Source organism: Lichenostomus cassidix, chromosome 5 (genome assembly GCF_008360975.1).
Source record: "Lichenostomus cassidix isolate B80296 chromosome 5, HeHo_3.0, whole genome shotgun sequence".
NCBI classification, from domain to species: domain Eukaryota; kingdom Metazoa; phylum Chordata; class Aves; order Passeriformes; family Meliphagidae; genus Lichenostomus; species Lichenostomus cassidix.
The window spans coordinates 14,252,246-14,275,382 of NC_139486.1; the positions used below are offsets into that span (position 1 = coordinate 14,252,246).

General features: G+C 44.8%; 1 protein-coding gene and 1 long non-coding RNA gene across 4 annotated transcripts in view; one reads left to right on the forward strand and one right to left on the reverse strand.

Annotated features, from left to right (window-relative positions):
• Positions 1–14,057: 14,057 nt before the first annotated feature.
• On the reverse strand, positions 14,058–19,088 carry LOC146435994 (uncharacterized). Its single transcript, XR_014852472.1, has 4 exons — positions 18,869–19,088; positions 16,656–16,722; positions 15,901–16,198; positions 14,058–15,275 (listed from the first exon to the last, which is right to left on the reverse strand). It is a non-coding gene; the product is annotated as an uncharacterized LOC146435994 (long non-coding RNA).
• A 2,368-nt stretch (positions 19,089–21,456) lies between these two features.
• Positions 21,457–23,137, forward strand: part of CLMN (calmin) — a 69,514-nt gene continuing 67,833 nt past the window's right edge. For 2 of the 3 annotated variants that reach the window (XM_085061468.1, XM_085061467.1), the window contains exon 1: positions 21,457–21,663. In XM_085061468.1, the coding sequence (XP_084917594.1) occupies positions 21,582–21,663 (82 nt within the window). In that variant the 5' untranslated portion in view covers positions 21,457–21,581. The remainder of the gene's footprint in view (positions 21,664–23,137) is intronic. The other variant, XM_085061466.1, reaches the window with a different exon arrangement.

A 23,137-nucleotide genomic window follows, 5' to 3' on the forward strand; every position in this document is an offset into this window, starting at 1 on the left:
CAAGCAAAAACCATCAGGTCAATTTAGCAAAGAGCAGCTTTTTGCAGGAATGTGACCTGCTTGTCTTTGTTTACCCAAAGCCTAGGATTTCTGGGCTTTGTGGAGAACTGTTTTCATTCCACCTGCTGCCTGCCACAAAGGTGTAGTTGTGCTGCCAGGTAAAATGGGGCTGCAGAAAAGCACCCAGACTGCATCAACAAAAGGTCCTAAACATGAGGGAAACATTAAAAAAAAAAAAAAAAAAGAAGAAAAAAAGAAGAAAAAAAAAAGCAGGAGATGTAGCTCAGCCAATGCAAACATGTAAGAAACTGTGCAAGGGCTCAGAAGAGAAACCAGATTGCTGTTGAAATAGCTGGTTAACATTTTGTCTGGAAGCACAGCTTCAATAAAAATAGGTAAGGAAACCAGCTAAGGACCCCCAATGGCAAACATATTTATTGAGAATCCAATAAAAGTCTCAGAACAAATAGCCTGAAGGACCTGTAGACACAGCCTCTGCTGTAATAAAAATGCAATACAAGGCATCAGGGAAATGGTAAGGGAAAAGGGCTGCTCCATGAGAAAACCAAACAAGAATCCCAGAGCGTGAGGCCTGGAGACACAGGCTGGGATGTAATAAAATAACTGCCATTGGGGAAAAAGAAAGAAAAACAAAACATCTAACAAAGGCACAAAGAAGCCCCAGATACCCCAGCTAGTCTAGAAAATCACCACAAGTTGCCGTAAAAACACATGGGAAAATAGGAAAAGAGTAATGGCTGCAAAGTGATCGAGTCCTGCAGGTACCTAAGGGCAGTGTGTAGGCGAAAGTCCACAGGAAGCCATGTCAGCTGCAGTAAACTCTGAGGGTGCCTAGGAGACAAGGCTGTAAAAGGTGACAAAACAGCAGCCTCAGAGGGGCTAAATCTCTGCATGGGAGAAAGATTTACTTTAAATCCAAACCCCACATTGCACGGAGCTGCGGTTTTTGTTTTGTTTATCTTGGGGAGCAAAACTTTTTGGTAAGTACAAAAAAATGCTAGAGCATTTCTATTGTAAGTGCACAGGAAAGATTGGTTTCAGAGACACCTAGCTCAAAGGTTTGGTCTGTACCCACTTATTGTGAATTTTCATCTACCACAAAAGCAGCAAGAAAAATGGGCAATTATCATCAAAGTCATTGTCATGTTAAGTACTGTTAATGAAAATTATATAAAAGAAGGGTTCATAAGAACAAGCACGATGTTTTAAGGCAAGAAAGTAAATTGAAAAAGAAGGGGATTTTCATTTCCTGGCTTCAGTCACACTCTGCAGGTCACAGCCATAAAAGAGCAGTTGCCCTGGCAAGGAGAGGACCTGCAATCTTGGACTGTGCTGGGGCTGCACAGCTGCCTGGGGACCACAAAGGACACAACAGGACAGAGCAGGACAGGACTGGACAGGGCAGGACAGGATTGGATAGGGCAGGGCAGGGCAGGGCAGGACAGGGCAGGGCAGGACAGGACAGGGCAGGGCAGGACAGGGCAGGGCAGGGCAGGGCAGGACAGGACAGGACAGGACTGGACAGCACAGGACAGGGCAGGACAGGACTGGACAGGGCAGGGCAGGACAGCACAGGACAGGGCAGGACAGGACAGGGCAGGACAGGGCCAGGCTGGCCTCTCAGCAGCACATCCTCCTGCTGCTGGCCATCCAGCACGCCCTGCTGTAGAGGGGCAGTCTGCACACACTTCCCATCTCTGCCCTTGGTTTCACCATCCGTGGTTAAGGGCAGCATTGGACAGTTCTGCCCAGGCTTTGCAGGGATGCCCTCAGGACAACCCAAGGTGCAGATGTCACCTGGTTTTCTCCAGGTAAATGCCAGCCTCAGAGGAGCTGTGGCACACCCTTGTGCTATGAATCATACAGGTGTGCAGCTGAGATTTGTGAGTCTCTTCAAAAATTTATTCAATCCACATTTAGGTGTTTTGCTATAAAAAGAAAAAAAAATTAAAAAAAAAGCCCTACATACATGTGTATACACTTCTGGAACATCCACAGAATTTGCTTAGAAATACGTTGGAAATTGGCAGTAACAAAGTATTTTTTGTTTACAAGCCTCTCAATTAGGACACCTGAGGCTGACAGTTAGACCCTTGAATCCACTTGTCAGGTTTTACTTTTCATTGCTGACAAAGAGTTATGTGCTTTTTCAACAACATTTCTTGCTGCTTGTCAGCTCTGCCCCTTGTACCAATCACTTTAAACCACCCACACTTTTGAAATTGTCCTTCCTGAGCTGGTCTGCCTGGAATGCAGAGTCCTGGGGTTTCCTGGGAACAGGGTTTGAGGGCAGAGGGTGGTGGAGTTAAGATTTATGAATGAATCCCCAGCCAAGCATGCAGTGGGCTGTTCCTCTCCAGTTCCCATCAATACTTTGGGCTAGAATTTGCCCTTCTTGTGTAATTTACAGTATCACTCCCTTTCAAGGACACTTCAAGTTATAGACACTTTTTCCAGCCCACCTGAGGAGGGTTTATCCATCACTATCCATGCAGCTTCCATCTGCTGCTCTGCCACCAAGTGCTCCAAGGACACAGCAGTGTCTGCAGTTCCCCAAGCCACACGTGCAGGGGTGCTCTCATCACACGCAGGTCTGGAAGGAAGAAAACCCAAAAAGACCAGCTACAGCAGAAAGGTTAAGCCCTGAAAGGTTAAGCTATTATGCCTGTGGTCCAAAAGAGCAGCGGGCTGAGCTCATTCCACCAAGTCTCTTGCTAATCTGGTGCTCTCATGGGTGTGAAATATTATCAGCTGTTAGAGTTATTAACCAGTGTTAACCAGGTAGTGCATGCACTGAGCTATGTTTAAGGTTAACTGTGCCATTAAGGGCTTACAAACTCAATTAGAGATTTTAGTGCTCAACAGTTAATGGTTAATTTCTGCAGATGTCCTGTTTCCAATTACTATTCATATATAATGTAAGCAGCATGGCATCACACTTCAACTCAGACAGACTGACTTTTTTAATATATGTATATGTTAGACCAGCAGAAGGTTTCACTTAATTGTGTAATACCAATATTTAGTATTCCTGGAGTGTCTCTGAAATCCCTTTTAAATCCCAACTATTTTCACCTTTCTTTTTCTATTATTATCACTGTTCCCCATGTCACTTGTGGCCATCTGACCTCACAAGGTTACAGAGATGTTCTCTGCACTATGCCATGACCCCACTGCCCGACAGGAGGAAGGATTGCTGCAAAATTGTCCTTCTGGTCCTCACAGTCACAGGGAGAGGCTCAGAGGTTTTCTTTTTCATCTCTCATTGGAAATGATGTGGGAAGCTCTCAGCCCCCAAAGTGTATGGAGGAGCTCAAATGCAGATTTAAAAGCCTACATTTGATCCTGCTGAGTTTGGAAACTTTTAAGCAACAAAAGCTCTCTTGTAAGACCAACTCTGATAAGAGAGAGTTTCACTAACTCTGCAGAGGGAGTTAAGTGGAAAGTTCTGAGTCCTGGAGTTACACCCAGGTAGAAGGAAACTTGCTGCTGTCAGTCAAGAGAAAGGGAATAAATCAGCTCTCAACTAATGAGCCAAACAAATTCATAACTGAAATCACCCATTAGGAAAAAATCAATTACTTTCCATACACACAGTTGTGATATTCCTCCTGAGAAGGACATGAACACATACCCAACTCTGCACATGCAAGTAAATCTATGTTTATCATTAAATTTAAGTTAAGAATACAATTAAATTGAAATTAAACATGAAATGCCTTGGGAGCTACTCATGAGATTGAAATTCAGTCATTTAACTGCAATGTTGAACTGGGGCCTCTGGGAGAAAAGGACCCCAGGGAGATGCACACCCACCAGGCTTGCAAAACCCAATGAGATGGTTCCACAAGCCCTTCCAGCCACCTGATGACTGAACTGTTATTAAAAATGCACATCCCACCTTTTTTCCCTGCCATGCTTCCCCAGTACAGCAACCAGCCACGTTGTTTGGCCAACTGCATCAGCAAACTGAGCTAGACAAAAAACAATCCTCCAAAAAGCCCAATGATTTTCAGATGGGTGTGTTCCTTGACTCACAGGACTGGAGGTGCTGGCTGGCAAATGGAGGGGTGGGAGGACAGGGTGATCCCACCTCTTCTGGTGGCTGCAGAGCTATCAGCTGGTCAAGCTGGTAAGGAAGCTTTGTGTGCTCTGTTACAAAGTTTGCATAATTTGGAAAGCATTTGCAGTCACTTCTGACCTGTTTTAGTGCATGTGAAATTGTGGCTCCTAGTGTCATGTTTTCAGGCACAAGAGCTTTTTGGATGATATCTAAGGAGATGTTGTTCTGTGATGTTTATAGAGGTGAAGTGTCAGTGCCTCATGGATATTCAGGTTGTAGTTAGTCTACAGAAAAGGTGTGAGCTGCCCAATGGTAGAGATCTGCTTTTCTCTGTAAGAAACACCAACAGGAGTAATTAACCACAGTGTTGTATGTGTGCTCAGCCATTTTAAACTGGGAAAGATTTGGGCAAGAGATTAACAGGAGATACAATTCCAGCTATTAAATACAATAGAGGAAATGGTTAATTCATATAATGGTATATTAAAATTTATCATGGATGGGAATAAAAAATGGTTGGGGCTTAGAATTTCTCTAGATGTCTCTCAAGTTTTGGAGTGAGATCCATCCTTCTCAGGTGTGCAGAGAACTGACAGTGTGCATAGAGCTACTCTGGGCGGGAGTCTCCACTGTGGTGGTCGTTCAGAAGCTGTGGGAGAAACTCCAGCAAGATGTTAGACTCATCCTAATGCTCTGTGCTTCTTGCTCCACTTCTCCCTCAGAAATACAGACTATTGAGCACCTCCCAATGCCCCCCACCAAGTCCCCAAAGGGGAGAGACTCACCCACACAAGCCTGTAAATGGAAGGCAAGACAGGGGAGGAATGAGGCATGTGTGACAGATATTCATCATGCTCTTCAAAGCATCACTGCATGAGGTTCACATGGGTTGTGCAAGTATGAGCAGCATGGAACACGTCCAAAAACGAGGGATTCAGCTATTAAAAGACAATGCGTGGCTGACTTTTTCTTTCATTTAAATAAGTGAAAATGAAGGAACAGACAATCCTGCTTCAGGACTGGTTTTCTTTTAGTGCTGAGCACCTTGATGAAGATATTTCTTTATATCAGGCATTTATTTTACAATGGCAGTGGCACCTCTAACCAAGGCCAGGCCAACAGAGCAGGGAATAAGCCCAGCTCCCTACAAAGAGGCAAAATCAACAGAGGAGTTGAAAGGGTTTCTCAGGCCTCATAGGCTTTTTCCTTGCTTTTTTTTCTCTCAGTAGAAACTCAGAAAAGCACTCAAGTGGATGGCAAAGCGTGTCACAAATATCTTGAATAATTTGGCAACCGCAGTGTTCCACATCTAATTTAATTACAGCACATTGAATGTTTTGGGGTTTTTTACAATGGTTTTTGCACCTTTAACAACATGTTGATTATTGCATTTTGAAATAACTCACTTCTTTAAGAATAACTTAAGTGAAAATTTCATTTAGAGTTGCAACACCTGGAGAAAATCAACATCATGTGACTTGTAGGCACTTCTAAACAGGAAATACTCCATTTATTTTTTTAGCTGTGTTTGTGTAATAAAGTCTAGCATCCAAGTGTGAGCAACACATTTTCTCGTTTTATTAAACAGCATGAAAGGATTTATTACTTCTCCACTGAATTCACTTCTGGCACCAAATGGAGCTGGACAATAATTGTCAGGCACTGAGTTTAACATTACGAGAAAACACCTTTGGTGAAGTTCAGAGTTTATAGTATAATGAAAAATACACCTAGATGGTGAGGCTTCCTTTGAGAATTTGTTTGGTGAGCATAATCGCAAGTACTGCTGCTTAATAAATTGGATTCTTTGAAACAGAAATTAAAGTACTGAAATAATATCTAAGACAGCTATTTTTCTTTTCCTCCTCCAGCTATGCAAAGTTCCCTGAGAAAGAAAATAAAAACAGAGGGAGCAGAGAACATTTCTTTTACCACTCAGCAGGTTAAGGCTGTGAGGTGCTGGCAAAAGCCATGTACCACATTTGGAATTTTTCTCCCTTTCTCCTCTAATCTTTCTCGAATGCTCAGGCTGCTCCTGTGGTTCCACCCCTGGCCAGTGCAAGGCATGAAGGACTTTCCTCTCTCTTTTTGTTTTATTCCCTGTATTGCAAGGGAAAGTTGCCCCAGCCAGGTCAGGAACCTTGAACATGGGCTTGGCTGGAGAGAAAGTCAATGAGTGTTTTGCAGATATGCAGCATCCTTGTACTGTCAGAGGTTCCCCACGGATGGAGACTGATGAGAAAAGGGAGAGATATGGTAAAAAAGATGTGGTAAAAATGGAAATCCTACACTTCAGATGATGAGCAGAGGGGACTGACCTGCAGCACCCTGCTCTGGGCTCCCTGCTTCTCAGGCAAAGGTGCCTATGAAAAGTGCCTGGAAAACATGGCAGTTTATGCTCTCTTGACTCAGTCACAAATGACCACTCAAAGTCAAATTAATAAAAAGGCCCTGTATATCTCTAGGGTACTGGGCTGACAAATTCTCCCCAATGTCTCAGCGGAGCATTGCAACACTCAACATGTGATTTGTTTCCCACCGAGGCTGGCAATGCACGTGTTAGAGGTTTCAGGTTAACTACAGGAATGGGAAAAAGCTTTACACAATCCCCAAATTAGTCTAACAAACAAAAGCTCTCCCATTTAGTGCCTCCCTCGGTGCAGGCCAGCAGGCACCCCGGCACGGGTGGGACTGCTCCCCTAAGCAGAGAAGCACCAAACCCATCTTTATCCTCACAGGCTTTCACACCCCTTTGCAGTTATCTATAAATGGGTACACTGGGTTATAATCAGGAACCCTCAGTGTGTTCTGTCCCACTCGCAGCCACCCGGAGCGCGCAGGGCCATCCCGAGATGCGAGCAGGCGCCAGGAGAGGGCAGCGGTGCCCAGCGCTGAGCGCTCCCGCCCTGCGCGCTCCCGCCCTGCGCGCTCCCGCCCTGCGCGCTCCCGCCCTGCGCGCTCCCGCCCTGCGCGCACCGCGCCGGCAAGGCTGCGGGGGATGCTCGCGGAGCGCCCGGACCGCGCAGCGTGCGAGCACATGGGCACTCAAGGGCATTTTCTGTGCCAGCCATCGGGACTCAAAGGCGATGCTTTGCTGAAATTCGTGCTGCCCGTGACAGTCAGACGGCACAGGAGCCACCAGACACACAGACATGCATCTTCCATCCCCCGACTGCAGTGCAAGCTGTTTCTTAAGGAGTTGGAGCTTTTAAGGTTCTGCCTTAGTTAGGCAAGTCGCAGGATTTTATGTCCTTATAAACATGTGGATAAATGAAATTTTGAGGAAAATTATTGTTATTAATAGATATTATAGGATCTATAGGATCTTTACAGTGAGGCACAAAACTTTTTAGTAGGGCTTGTTGCAGCAGGATGGGGAGTAATGTGGTGCAGTAGAACAGCAAGTCATGGTTTTAAACCAAAAGAAGATAGATATTGACTAGTTATAAAGAAAGAAATTTTTTACAGTGAGTGTGGTGAAACACTGGCACAGGTTACCCAGAGAGGTGGGTGGATGCCCTATTGCTGGAAACATTCAAGGCCAAATTGGACTAGACTCTGAGCAACCTGATCTAGTTGAAGTTGTCACTGCTAATTGCAGGCAGTTTGGACTAGGAGACCTTTAAAGGTCACTTCAACCCGAACTATTCTAAATAGCTCTTATTTGGTTACTTTCAGTTGTTTCTTATGAGTTTAAATGATCCTTTATATTTGTGCTCACTGTGGATTTCATTGGCAATGCGTGAGAACCACAGGTGAAGCAAACTGGCAACAAAAGGAAAACTTGTCTGCTGGTCTAACTCTCAGTGAAGGAAATATAGTAAATCAGAGTTGGTAAATAGATTTCAAAGTAAGATAAATCTTCAAAATTGTTTGTGCTATTATACATTAATGTCTCGATGCAAAAAATAGTTATGCATATAATTGATTTTACCCCCCTGATAATCCCATTGTGGCACATCAGCTTTAGGTATTTGCATTTTTATAGAGAGCCATGATAAGAAACCACAATAAGGTCTTCCAGTTCTACATTAGTTAGGCAAGTTGCAGGATTCTACCTCCTTATGAACATGTGGATAAATGACATTTTGAGGAAAATTATTATAATTAATAGATATTATAGGATCTAGACCTGGTTATAAATAACAAGGTCACTGCTAAAATGGGGATACTTTCCAACCAGTTTTAAAGTTTGTCTAGCAAAAATAGGTCAGGCTACACTAAATGGTGTTTCAGGCAATTCTGAAATCAGTTTGGAGGAATTGATTTAAAACTTATATGAGATGTATCATGAAATTTTATAACCTCAGGGAGCTCAGATCACATTTATGGGATTCTGCTCTGAACATGAAACTTCTGTTCCAAAAAGCAGAATAATAAGTGAACCTCAGAAATCAAATGCATAAAGAGGTGGTCAGAAAAGGTCCTGGAAACAGTCTTTCTCTTATGGGATAGGTATGCATGGCATGAATGAATGGCAAAGTTCTGAGGCAGATCTTAGGAGCATGTTAATTACCTTCATAATCCTGACTCCTCACAGATCATAGATGTCTCCTTGGCAATCAGACCCTGGAGTCACTGATACAGGCTTCATTTGGCTGGGAAATGACTCCTGAGTATTGCAGTTGCACACACAAAGGTACATACTGTATGAAGGCCTCTTCCTATGGAAAAGTGCCACTGGGATTTGAGCCATTGCTTATATTTGTATTTGGTCTGTTTTCTCATGAGGTCTGTCTGGTGTGATACCAATGATAATTCTTGCCTGACTAGACAGCTCCGTGCCTGGACACTGTTCCCAGAGACAGAAAAACCTAGCCTGATAACTCATATTTGTGAGACTGAAGTGTGATAGGAGTAAAAATAATAACAGGCATTTCTAAATATGTGTCTGCTTCCAAGTTTCTGCACAGAAATCAGGAGCTGGCATTCCTATAACATTTTGACAGCATGGACATTGTTCCTGTCTGACGATTTCAGCAAAGCAGCTGAGCATGTGTTTAGATATGAACGACAGCAGGGATGGAGGGAGAGAGAAAAACATGATCAAATGTGCCTATTCTTCCTAGGTGGGCCTGAACCCTGGACATATTTGGGATGAGGAGGTGGCCCTTAGAAATCAGGTAATTACATCTGGGTTAGCCAGAAAAATGTTACCTCTCAACAAAAGAGGCAATTGGGAAGAACTATCTTGTGCAGGCAAAATATGTAACAATACATATATAAATACATATATAAACACATATATAAACAATACCTATATAAATACACAGCCATTCAGCATCATCCCGATGGAACACATGCACATGTCAATAATTCCATCCTCTCAGTGTGAGGTACTTGTGCAGGAAGAGGTTAATTCCGCCTCAGCCTTTACACAGTAAAAGCTCCTGTTATTTTTGTTTTGGGTTTTTTTTTTGGTTTTTTTTTGAAGCCGTGTGAAGAAAGAGGCAGGCTTTAAATATTTGCGTAGGCTGCTTGGCAACAGATTGCACGCGCTCTTTGTAAAAACAATGGGTTCTGGTAGAATTTACATTGTGTTTGAACCGGGTGCTATGGGCTCCCGACCAGCGCTCAAAGGCTGGTCTGTGGGAAGAACAGCCAGAGAGGTGTTACATTGTGCATTGTGTGCTGCTGCTCCAGCTTCCCAAGAGAGAGGCGCTGGCAGGAGTTGAGGACCAGGGCGGGAATAAAGCCGTGACTTTTACAGCACATAAAATGCATGAGGTGAGAGCTGATGTGGCTGTGTACTCCAGGCCACTGCTGTGGGGTGGATTCTGCACACACGGCATGGTGCTCACAGGTATAACCCATGGCTGCAGGCCTGGCTCCTTTGGTCCCAGCAAATAGCTGTGTTACCAACATCTTTCCTTCAGAAATGACATCTACTTGTCTGCAGCAAAGGCACTGTTAAGCAGATTGCAATCCTTTCCCTATCAGCTGGGAACTGATTTGAAACTCATACATCGTCTGTTCAGCTGTGCAGGAAAGGCAGAGCATCCCTGTGCCTGCAGCTGCTCAAAAATCATTGGAATCAGCTCAGAAATGGTGAGATTTCTCAAAGCAATAACCACTACTTAGTTTATTTGTTTGTTTGTTTGATTTATTGGCCCTTTCACCTCTAGGATATAACTGGAGCATGTTTTCTTAAGTTTCTTCCACTACTGCTGAAGCAAAACCACACTTCCTCTCTCCCCCAAATTTTCTTGCTGGCAGGCAAAGGGACTTTTAAGCAAGTATCTTTTGCAACAGCAGTGAGAAAAAATCTGAGAATTTCTGGTAGTGAGTTTGCAACTCCTTCCATGATCTGGGGAGGTGACACCATTTCCCTGCACTGACAGCCTTAGGTTAAGAACTTTGGAACCACTCCTGGTGAGCATTAGGGGGGTTAAGTAGGTACTACATTATGTGTAGTACCTAATGAGATGCTCAAAAAGAAGATATAAAAAAGAATTGTACTTGGGTATATCTATCTGGTAACCTACCTTAAAATATGCACAAATAAAAACTCTGATCACTGTTGCTTCCCTTCTACCACCCAAAATGCAGGTATTGCTTTCTGCTTATATAGGCAATAATGAAATCACATAGCTTTCCTGAAACTTCCTCCACATGAAGCCACATGAGTGTAGCAGTTCACAAAAGGTGGGAGAAGTAGGGCATAGTAAACCAAGAGCATCCAGTGCTATAAATAAGATAATATGAATCCAGAGAAATGAAGTGACTTACCTATGAACATGTATGCTCTAAGCTGCAGCCAAAGCCAAACCAATATCCAAACTTTTCAAATTCAGGTGCTCAGAATTGAGTGAATGATGCTGATAACATTCTGTAGGTGTGTCACTATTTGTGTTTTAACTCTCAGAACACAGCTGAATGGGGAAGATGAGCTCTTGACAAGGATCACCTGGTAACAGGGCACCCACTGACTCCCTGAGCATCCCTTCGCAGATACCATGGCAATGTTATGAGTCTTCATGAAGTTACATAAGAGGAGCAGGAGGCAGCAGTTTCTTGTGCACAGAGGTGTATGACTCGCAGAACTAATGCTGAACAAACCAGACATTCACATGCTCATGTTCCACCAACAAGACTCTCTGTTAACTCCCATATTTATTAATTCCATGCATGTGTATGTATAGGTATGTACACAGATAATTTTTTACACACCTTTGGCAAAGAGGCCATACAGGTTAGGTACACACGTGGGTATGAGCTCTGCTATTACAACCACCTAGCAACACGTATTTTCAAATGTGGCAATGATTTTGACTATAAATTCAGGAAAACCTTGCAAAAAATGGACTGTGTGATTTAGTGGCTGTCTTGCGGAATTGATAGAAGAGGATTAAATTATGACTATCAAACCATTCACCTTTGTCAGTGGATCTAATCACAATCTGTTTGATAGCGACAAAAAAAATGCCATCTGACAGCAGCTTTGTAGCTTTGTGAATGAGTGAATTAGTTCCCACTGGCTGAGCACTAACTGCAAACTGTTATCACTTCACAGTTGCTGTTATGACTTTTCCTTTGCTCAATGGCTTCATTTTCCAAGGTAGAAATCTGCAAGGAATAGAATTAAAATTCTTTGACCTAGTCTGTGCAAGAGCTGGAAAAATGAAAAGAAAAGCAATACCCTTTAAAGATAAACCTCACACAACTAAAGGCAAAGGACCATTAGGCAGATCCTCTGATACTTCTTTTATTTTACAAGCCATTATACTTCACACAATTAACCCACTTTTGAATAAACTGCACTATTAGTATGGCACATCTTCTAGAAAGACACGCTCTCTCTCTGAAGACATTAAGAGTTGGCAAATAGTCATTTCTCTGGATGACTGGCTCACTATTAAAATCTCCTCATTTGGATTCATCTTGGCTTCAGCTTCTGGCCATTGGCTTTTGTCTTTCTTGTCCCCAGCGCATTTTAAAACCCCTTAAGGCCTGGTGTTTTCTTCTTAAGAAGAAAATTAACTATGTGCAAGAAGATCCCTGAACGCTTTGCCTCTTCATCAAACACATCAGGGATGTTTCTCACCAATGATCATAGGAAAGAGCTCCTGGACAAATACATATTTTAAAATCAATTGTGCAATAAAATGCAACAAGACTTGTAAATGCTGGTAAAAATCACTGAATACAAAAGGCAAAGCTCTCCAGCACAACTACATATGGTCACACTTTTACCTCGTCCTGGAATCTCAAAAGGCTCCCAAGAAAGTTCTTTTGGATCAAATGGGATAAGCCATTGACTTGTATAAAACCACAAAATATACCCAAGAAAATCCTTGATTGCTCAAGTTTTGGGCATTTTGGCAGCCTTTCTATATCTTAACGAGATTGGGAAATTTGTCAGATTTTTATCTCAACTGTTCTGCATTGCTGAAGACAAATATTGCTGTTGGGACTTCTATTCAAACCCATCACTTGCAACTGTGTTGGTTTTGAGAGGTAGAAGATTGCACCAAATGGCTCTTCTGAGCTCTTTTAAGGGGAGAATCAAAGGGTATTTTCAATCTCCAAAATTTCTTCTCAAATTACACCAGTTGAATTTTGTACTATGATATCTATGATCATCTGCCAGTTCAAGTCAAGGGAGTTAGAACATAAATAGATATATTTCTGAGCCTCTCTCAGAAGCAAAGTACAAACATTTCCATCAAAGCTGACTTAAGAATATCTACCAAGTGAGGATGCCTCATACTTTCGCCTTCCCCCTTAACTGTTGTTCATTTTTGCAAAGAAATTATTAGAACAGGGAAAACAATGCATAAATACATACATATCCATCTATTTTTTTATCTCCTCAACCCATCTCTGTGATACAGGAGGGACTGGATGGTGCAGAGGGAGGTTGGATGTGGGGGAAGGCAAAGTTTATGAAATCCCTGTGCTGAAGCACTAGCAAGTTATCACTTCAGCCTGCATTTCTGTGCTCATGCACGCACCAACACCTACAAACTGAGAATGAGAAACTTCTCTTTGGTACCCCATAGCCACCAGATATTGCTGTTTGTTTTCTCCCCAGATTCCAAATTTTTCTGTTTAAAGGATGTGTTTGAAAGCTAGAGCTTAATTTGGAAAAGAAGACAAGAATAGATCAGAAGGCAGCAGGCAGCCACCTCTCACTAGAAACAATCCCTGGCTGGGGTGCTGCTCTCCAAACCAACACTGAGGGCTCTGCTGACCACAGCAAAGCAAGGACATCAAAATCTCCTTAAGCAAAGGCTCCACTGTGTGTTCTCTAGCATGACTTTTAAGGTGATTAGTCTTTAATGACATGTTGGTTAGAGGTTGATAAACCCTGACAGATGCTTGCAGTTAACTGTGCTCAGACGAAGTAGCACCAAACATGACTTCTAAACTGCCCCTACAGGCACCACGAGGAGATGTCTGACATTCTGATCACTTCTCAAGGTCACACTTTGAAATCTGATAAAGAGAAACTTTCTAAATCATCAGCTTCTTTCTGCTAAGGAATGACTGATGGGTTTTAATTCTCCCTATTTTCAGAGGCTTCTGGCAGAACTGTAACATTAAATATTCAGTGAAATATAAGTAAGGTTTGAAAATGCCTGCTCTGAGAGAGATTGGAATCATTAGTGAGTGTATCCCATCCTGCAACAGCCTCTATCTGGCAGTTTATGCATCAGAGTCATCCATTTCTTACCTCAAAAAATTATCAGTTTATTTATCAGCTACAGGGCACAGCCCCTCCATTTGAAGCATTTATATATTTCTGTTACTTTCAAAGCTAAAATTGTTTGGAAAGGTCAGGGAAGGAATCTCTTCTCACATCTTTTTCACAATCAAACCGACTTGACATTGGTTGTAAAATTGAAACCCCTTCTTCAAACAGAAACAAACAAATAGGAAAAGGCTGAATTGCTTTGGAAGGGTGCTGCATTGACAGGCAGTTTAGCTGAATGTTGCATTTGAAGAATATTTGACATCTCCAACGCTGTGAAAGAGGTCAGGGAGTTCAAAATGAGCCTTCTTGGTTGCTGGCTTCTAAGAAACCAATTCATTTTGTTACTATGGTGAAGTACGCAGAATAGATCACACATAATTCCTTCTTCCACAAACATTTTATTGCAAAAATATACTGGTTGTTTTCTGTAATATTATTTCAGGGCTTGTAGGTTTTGTTTCAGACAGGTTATGCCAGAAAATTAGAGAAAATTGTAATGTACAAGAGATTGAAATCTGCAGATGGAAAGCTGTGTATAAAAGTCAGCAGTGTTAGCATTGTTTATACAGCAACTGCAACTGCAGTGCTTCAACACTAATAATTACCTGCTGCCCTGCTCCTAGTCCTAATATTCATGGAGTAAAAAACAAACCAGGCAATCTCCATTTTCACTTGAAGCACTCACTTCTGGTTGGTGTTGGAGAAGGCTGATTTATAATTTACCCCATATTAAATATTTGTAGTTATATCCAGAAATAGTCTTTGCCAGCGAGTACTATTGCAGAGGCCTTGCCTTGTATCTCTGGGGTATACAGTGAATGTACCACAAGTTTCTCTAACCAAGACAATTCAGGCAGAAAAAGGTAGCCAGGCTAGCCAGGGTGACTTGAAGCTGAGCATGATGCAGAGATGGCACCTCTGAGCAGCTTTCAGCTGGATTGCTTCTTCTGCACAACTTCACCAGCTTACACAGCTCTACAGGACCCTGCTGCCATCACCATCATCTGCAGAGACACCCACACACCAAGCCCCTGCTCGTTGTCCCTCTCTCCTTCCATGCAGCAAGCCCTGACACAAAATTTCCTGGTTTGTGGTTTAAGGCACTGCTTGTGCCAGGCTGGCATCTCTACTTTTGCATGGAGATCAGATAGAATGGAGCCATGAAATTCACATTATGGGAGCAGGTTCTGAAGAGATGGAAACTCCTAGGAGATGCTCAGGTGCTCTCAAGGTGAAAACTTTACTTCTTGGGTCTTTTTCCTGGCCTTTTAGGGTGCTACACTACATCTAGAGCTGGAAAAATGATCCCTTTACTAGTAAACATTGCAACCTTTGTTCAGCATCTACTGGGGCAACAAATCTTCATAGCGTGCTGGAGCACACAGAGGGGAATCTGAAGGTCCTGAATTCAGTTGGTCACAGACGAATGAGAGCAAGTCAGGCTCAAAGGGGCAGAATTACACAATACTGTCACATGGATGAGACAACTGCATCCTGCATCCATCAGAAACAGAGGAAAAATAGAATTAAGGGAAAAAATAACAAACAAGTTTCCAAACTCTGGATGAAACTTTTTCTGTGTTGAGTCCTCTCTGAATCAAGGAAGAGTTTTGCCCCAGTAAGGGGGGAGATTTTGAAAGAAAGTCTCATGGCAACAGAAACAAATCAGCTGCGTGAGTACATAACATTCAAATGAGTTTTACATAACTACTCTCCTTTCCTTCCAGCTTTCATCTGCATGAAAGAACAGAAAACCAAACTGAATGTAAGAAAACCAACCTGAAGGCCAGAGAATGGCCTTTCCCACTGCCTCCATCAAATAAAGCACACATGTTCTCAATAAATCACACCTTAAAATAAACCACACTTACCAAAGAAAATGAAAATCCAACAGAGGGAGGACTCAGAGTGATCCACCCAACCCTACTCCTACCACACCAGCTGCCCAGATGAAGAATCAGAAGGACCTTACTTCTACAGCTCTAGCACATGAAAGCTGTCCCTGTCACGCCACTCCATCACCCCAAAAAACCCAGTCTTGAAAATACCAAGTGCATTTTGTTACTAAGTTGGTCTAAATAATTTTTACCTTGGTAGCAAGCAAATAAAACAAATTCACCTTGCAAGTTAGAAGCCACAGTAACTCCTGGCATTATTCATGGACTGTGTGATGAAACTTATACACAGCACATAAAGACCTTCCAGCAAGTTCCAGAGTGTATTTATTGCCATTATGTGGCAACAGCTGTTGTGAATCACTGTGGTTCATCAGTGTGGTCTACGTGGTGGACTTCTGGGAGCCAAGGAAGGAGGAGACACAGCAGAGGGAGGCTGGTCAACATCCAGAGTTTGTACATATGCTCACTGGTACACTGAGGCAGGGCTAAGAATCATCACCCTTCTTCCTATTTTACTGTCTGAAAGGGATGCAGAGGAAGATGAGTCTAGTGGGGCACAATAGTCTTATTTCTAAGCTGGTATTCATTTTATTGATTATATATATTTTTTTAATTAATTTTTTGCTAGTTATCACACTTAGGTTGCAGAAGTAGAACACACATTTTAGTGTACTCTACCTTGCCTTTAAAGAAGTCATAAAGCACTTAGATTTCATAGCTTACTTGGTATTTTTTGCACATGACCTTACTTCCTCCAGTTGCTTGATACTCTTATTACAATATATTTTTTCTCAGTGTCTCCTGTTTACTTTGTTGAATTAGACTGTCTTTTTCTCTTCTTTTTTTTTTTGTGTTTTGCTTTGAAAGTCTGTTTTACATGGTACCCCTCCCATTGTTTACATGTGTGTGGGCAGAGGAGCCAGACTAAGGGGTGGCTGCTGTCAGACAGGGTAATAGAAATGAAATCTTTGCTTACCTGTTCATCTGGGAGAGCTAATGAGCCTTTTCTCCTGGCTGGCCCTCCTTGGTTTTTCAGATATGGGCTAAGCAAGGAAAATAAAGTGTTGATGAGACTACAAGAAAAATAAAGTGTTGATGAGACCTACAGTGTCATGACTATTGCCTTGAAATGGAGTGGCCACTCAAGTCAGGTTGTAATGTATCTGTAAAATATGAGAGTTAAATAAGAATGTGGATTACTTTCCTGTGTTACAGATTTTAACTTTCCTCTGTTTTTCTCATTCAGCTATAGGGTAAGACAGCATCTATTTTCAGTCCTCTTCCTGTAAGACTTCAGGAAAAATAAAAAGATTAAAAATTGAGTGATATCCTCACATTCTCTGCAGCCCCTTTAACAAGCCAGAAGTGCATGCAAAGCCTCAAGGACTATGCCAGTAGTGCAGAGACAGAACCCAAATGCCCACAGCCTTTCCCAACTGGTCATGGGCAGAGAAACACCTTGCAAACCTGTGGCATTCCACAGGGACGTTTTGGGAATGTAGGCAGAGGGAGGTCTAGAAAGGATCAGCGGAAAGTCGCTTTTGTAGCTCTTTGGTCAAAGCAGCCATGGAAGGCTGAGGCATGCCTGGGATAGGAAGCTACACTTCTCTGAGGTTTGTGTTGAAATGCATGATATTTTCACCTATTCAAGATAGACAACACTTTATTCTGGTCACCACTGGTCTGGAAATATTTTAAAAAAACCAAGAAAATAATCCATTCCTAGAACGACTGTTAATGTGGAGAATTCTGCTTATAAAGGCAAAGCAAATTAGCTACAATGGCATAAATAGATTCCTTAATTTCAGAAACAGCTTCCTTTGTGTCAGACACCCTTCCCTTGCCATTTTAGCAGGAACCACAAGGCACCCTCCATCTGGACAGGCACAAAGCTGAACTGTAGAATTTGATGGTTTTGTTCCTACTATTACACAACCTTCAAGTGTAAATTTTCTTCTCAAACTGAGAATTCAACTCTTTAAACTCACAGGTAAGATAGGCAAAGGATGGGAAATGAAAAGTTTTTTAACATCTTTATGCTGCATACACTTGAAAAAAAAAGGATAAAGGCTATGCAGAACAGTGGTAAGTTCCCCACGAACTTCCTATCACACTCCCTGCCTTCTCATATGTGACCAAACTTTTTTTAATAAACCTGCTATAATAGTTCAGAGTCTCTGCCAAGTGTTTACAGTGTTGCCCTAAGTAACAAGTCTGAGCCAAGGGACTTAATTAAATCTAACCTGCTTTTTCAGTTATAGAATAGTCCTTAAACATCAAAAGGCAAGTGGACTTTGTTAATAAAATCTGAAATCACTTTTTATTTAAGAGATCTGTACTCCTCACTGCATACAATCAGTTACTTCTTAGAAGTCACATAGTATTTTCACAAGCCTTTACAGAGTTTACAAGTAACGTAACATTTGGTGTTCTAACTTTATATGAGAATCTCAGATTTCATACTTTCTTGCTGAGCTGATTCACACACACCAGGTTGCAGAGAAGAATGTAAAAACTTAAATAAAAATGTTTATACAGGATGCCCTGTTGGTTCTCTATTTTTTAATGTCCTTACAACTTTAGAGGCTTACCTTTCCCTTTTGGAACACTTAGTTCTGCATATATTGCAACGTTTTTTACAATTACCTCAGAGGAGGTTCTGTGTATGAGGGCTTCTGCTAACCACAAAGCTGATTTGGGGAAGGTGCTGAAGAGCCATCTGAAAGTCTCAGCTAACACAGGTGACATGGCTGCTGCCTTCCTGCACACCTGCAAAGTGAAACTGGATCAGGGTTTTCATTCACAGCACCTCACGGCCCAGCATATTAACAGTGCAGCTTGTATTGATGTGCTGGGCTAGAAACTGGAGCGATGAACCCTGGGCTGAAGTGCTGCCTGACTCACTGGCAGGAGAAGGGCAGGCTGCTGTGCTGATGGTTTCACCTCCACAAGCACGGAAAGAGCTAGAAGCCCCAGCCTGTGCTCCTGCTGGACCACAGCAGCCTCTGCCATTGTGCCTTCAGATCACAGCACAGCACAGAGCAGGTGTTTTCCCAGGTGAGAATGGTTTAGTGCCCTTCTCCTCTCTAAGCGGAAGTTTTAACTTCCCTGTGCCCACAATGTTAATCATTTACATCTTAAACCCAGCCTGACTCTGAGACCCAGACAGTGCAGGTCAAGTGCAGGTACCTGGCAGGCCTGGAGATGTCAGTGACATGGGCTGCACCCTCAACCACCCTGAGAGTGGAGCTGGGCAGCTCTGGCATGAGAACGAGGAGGGTGAAGGCAGTAATTAGCTCCAGGGAAATCTGCAAGAACAATGAATCACAGCTGTAACATCACAGGTCAGGTGGGGCTGGCAGCAAGGAGTTACAGCAGAAAAAGTGTAGCCAGCAGGACCAGGGCAGTGACCATCCTCCTGTACTTGGCCCTGGTGCAGCTGCACCTTGAATCCTGTTCAGCTAGGGTACCTTCACTGCAAGAAAGATATTGAGATGATTGAGGGGTTGAAGCATGTCCAGGCAAGGGCAAAGAACCTGGTGAGGGGTCTGAAGCACAAGTCTTGTGAGGAGTTGCTGACGAGCTGGGAGGCTTAGCCTGAAGAAAAGGAGGCTTAGGAAGGACCTTATTGCTCTCTACAACCACCTGAAAGGAGATTGTAGCCAGGTGAGGGTCGTTCTCTACTCACAAGTAACAAGATGATAGGATAAGAGGAAATAGTCCCAAGTTGTGCTAGGGGAGGTTTAGACTGAGTATTAGGAAAAATTTCTTCACTGAAAGGATTGTCAAGCATTGGAAAAAGCTGCCCAGGGAAGTGGTGGAATCACCATCCCTGGAGACATTTAATAGACTTGTAGATGTGCCACTTAGGGACATATCTCCGTGGTGGCCTTGACATTGTTAGTCTGACAGTTGGGCTTCATGATCTTAAAGGTCTTTTCCATCCTAAATGATTCTAAATCTGTGAGTCTATGATTCTGCTGCTGAAGGTTGCAGATTGGCTTGCTTCTCCTCATTGATTTGCCTGCATGTCATACCACCCTCCTTTGTCCAGCTGGCATGCTGACCATAGCAAATGGCTGCTCGGAGGTCTCCCAAGCAGGCTAATGTGGATTGGGATAGGCTATATCAAGAGCTGATGACCCCCCAGCTCCTGAAGGATGCTCACGCACAATGCAACAAAGCCTCAGCTGTCCCCATTTGTTGCTGGGAGTAGTCCTGCTTTGAGCTGCAGCATGAATTAGGCACCTCCAGCCACCTCTGGCAGACAGTATTTCAACTGATGCTGTGAAGTCATTCACCTGCTTTTCCCACAGTCACACTGGCTCAGTTTCCAGCTCCACCTCTAAATGTGGTACTGATGCATTCAGCCTACTTGGATAACTCCTGGAAAAAAAACCAAACAAGTCCTCCCAGTGTAAAATGAAGTCAAAGCCTGGCATTGTGATTTGTGCAAATCTATCGGACTTCAAACGCTTTTTCTTGTTCACAAACTGTTTTTTCTGCTCCTTACATTCAGATTTATCATGCTATGGTATTCATGTGTCCTTACACCTGTGCAAAACTTTCCAGTCTTGATATGTAAACAGCTGAAGGCTGCCTCAGACTGTTGGAGACTGCATTTTGGGATAGCTGACTGCTGCATGTCATAGTGGTGATGAATCCTTATTAGATGCTTAAGGGATGACTTTGCCTTCTTACCATCTCCATCTGATTTTGAGTCCTAGTAGCAAAATCACCAGAGCAGGCTGTGGGAAGAGCACTGCATTCCTGAGCTGGGTGAAACAACTGGTTGTGTGGAGTGTTTGCTTGGGATCACATAAACACTTCAGACTTGAAAGAGCCACAATTTCTAGATCCCAGTTTGTTTGTATTTAACTTTGTAGATCTTGCTTGTGTGTTTTGCTAGTCTAACTCTTGATGCTATACTGGTCTGACTGGATCATGTCAAAATTTGCTGTTTACCTGCACGAAGGTACAAATAGTGGTATATTGCAATGAAACGCCTTGCATGCAAATGAAATGCTCAAGCTGCTAACCAGGTTTGTAGAGAACAGATCTTAGTGGCACCGAAGAGCCTTGGTAACAATTACTGTCCAAGCTGGATGAAAACCAGTCTAAATGAAGACATTCAATGTGAAAATTCACCTCAAAGGAAATTTGAGAGCCTGAACAGACTACCAAGAGCAAGCTAAATCAGTGTGCAACTACTAGTGTTTTCAATTATAGTGGCACTGATTTCATCCCCACGACGAAAACCCCTCTACTGCTCATGCATTTGCTCTTCCATCGCTGCCGTGGGTGCATGACACTTATTCTAGGGACGACCCTTCTCCGGTGCCCAGGCACGGCAGGAGGAAGCGACCCCCCCTGCCTCGGCACTAAACATGATTTTAGGGGGAGCGCACAGAGGCCGCTCCGGCGGGACGGGCGCGGGGTCTCCGCAGCTCCGGGCCGGACCCGCCTGCACCCGAGGGGGCGGCCGGAGCGGGGCCAGAGAGGGGCCGGAGCGGGGCCGGTGAGGGGACGGAGCGGGGCCGGAGAGGGGCCGGAGCGGGGCCAGTGAGGGGCCTGGCCGCCGCTGCTGCTGCTGAGGGGAGGAGGGGGCGGCGGGCGCGGCGCTGCCCGCGGCGGGGGGCACTGCCGGACCCCTGCCGGACCCCTGCCCGCTCCGCCCCGCGCCAGTGCCCCACCGCCCCCGGCCGGGCGGGCGGAGGGAGGGAGAGAGGCGGCGGGCGGGAGCGGAGGGAGGAGGGACGCGGGGCGGGGCGCAGCCGGCGCGGAGAGGGGCCGCCCCCCCGCCCGCTCCGCTCCGCTCCGCGCCCGCCGTCGGTGCCGGTGAAGGCGGCCGTGGCGGTGCCGCCGGCTCCCGCCGTCCCCCTGGCCCCGGCCCCGCGTCCCTATGGCCGGGCAGGAGTGGGACTGGTTCCAGCGCGAGGAGCTCATCGGGCACATCAGCGACATCCGAGTGCAGAACCTCCAAGGTAAACCAACACCCCCGCAGAAACCCCTCCCTCCGCCCCCGCGCCGCCCCGCTCCCCTGCCCGGCTGCTCGCCGCGCCGCTCCTTCCTCCCCCGCCCGCCCCCGGGCCGCCCTGCGCGGGCTCCCGCAGCTCCGCGGAGCGGGGGCGGCGCGGTGCGGGGCCGGGGCAGGAGGAGGTCGGCGGGGCCAAAGTTTCCCCCGAGCGCAGCGCCGGCCCGTCCGGCCGCGGAGAGCCCCGGCGCTGGGGAGAGCGGCTCCGGGGCCGCGGGGCAGGGACGGGGCGCGGGGGCTCCGCGGCGCTGGGGACGCTGCGGGGGCGGCGCTGCCGTGTCCCCCAGGCGGTGCTGACACCCGCAGCCTTCCCCGAGGGCCGTCGGGGCGGGGGTTGCGGGCTCCGGCGGGGCTCGGGGAGATCCGGGCGGCGCTGGGCTCACCGTGCCGTGCGGTAACGGGAGCGAGCCGCGGGGTGCCCGTGGGGCCGGGCCGAGGTGCCCCAGCTGCGGGTAGAGCAGCCCGGCGCTCCCGCCTGCACGTCTGGGGTCACTCGGCCGCGCTCAGGGCACGGCTCCGGCTCCGCACCACCGCCACCCGAAGAGCAGCCGATGAGTGTCAGAAGACTCAATGTATCTTCTAATAAGCTACTGTTGAATAAACATGGTCAGAGCTTTTGGATAAATCATCTTCGAGATGCTCTCCTATTCTGCCACAGGCTCTGCAGGCGGAAGGGATGCAAGTACCTGGCTCTGAATGCAGACCGGTATCAATGTAGTAGTAGTTTCTCCAAAGTTATGTTTGCCCCTCACCAGGTAACTCCTCGTGATTGGAAAGGACAGCACGATTGGAAGAGGAAAAAACAGCGGTGGTTTATGGGAGGACAACTTGTTTAATGTAGCATACTGATCTTAATCAATCGCTCACATAATGCTGCTATGTATCTTCATGTTCCATAAAATAATGGACTTGAATCAGAGGTCATTATCTCTTCCTGTCTATGCATAATTATGTTAAGGCACTGTCTACTGGCAGAGCAGTGCAATTGCTGGAAATTAGTTTTGGTTTGGATTGATTATAGAAGATGTATAATTTATAAGAAAAGAGAGTCAAATTAGCCATTCTTTCAGCCCTGGTGTATTAATGCAGTTAGCTGCTGATGGGGTCACTCCACATGCATTTTGACCTGCATCATCCTAACCTCTGAAATTCTGATTTTGAGTACAGTCAGGGCTGCTGATTGCAGGTTGCACTCCCCTTGGGTTTTGACAGTCTCTCATTACATTGCAGTTCTATGTTTCTGGCTTCTGTCTCAGTCTCTTTCGATTCTCTGTGTTAACATGGCTGGCCTGCCTCTGATCTCTTGTGTTGCTCAAAACTATAGTAATTAAACCAAGTTTAATCCTTAATTCATGGGCATTTTTTGAGAAGGAATACAAAAGTAACCTGTTCTTAGAAAGAGTAATATGTTTTTGGTTTTGCCA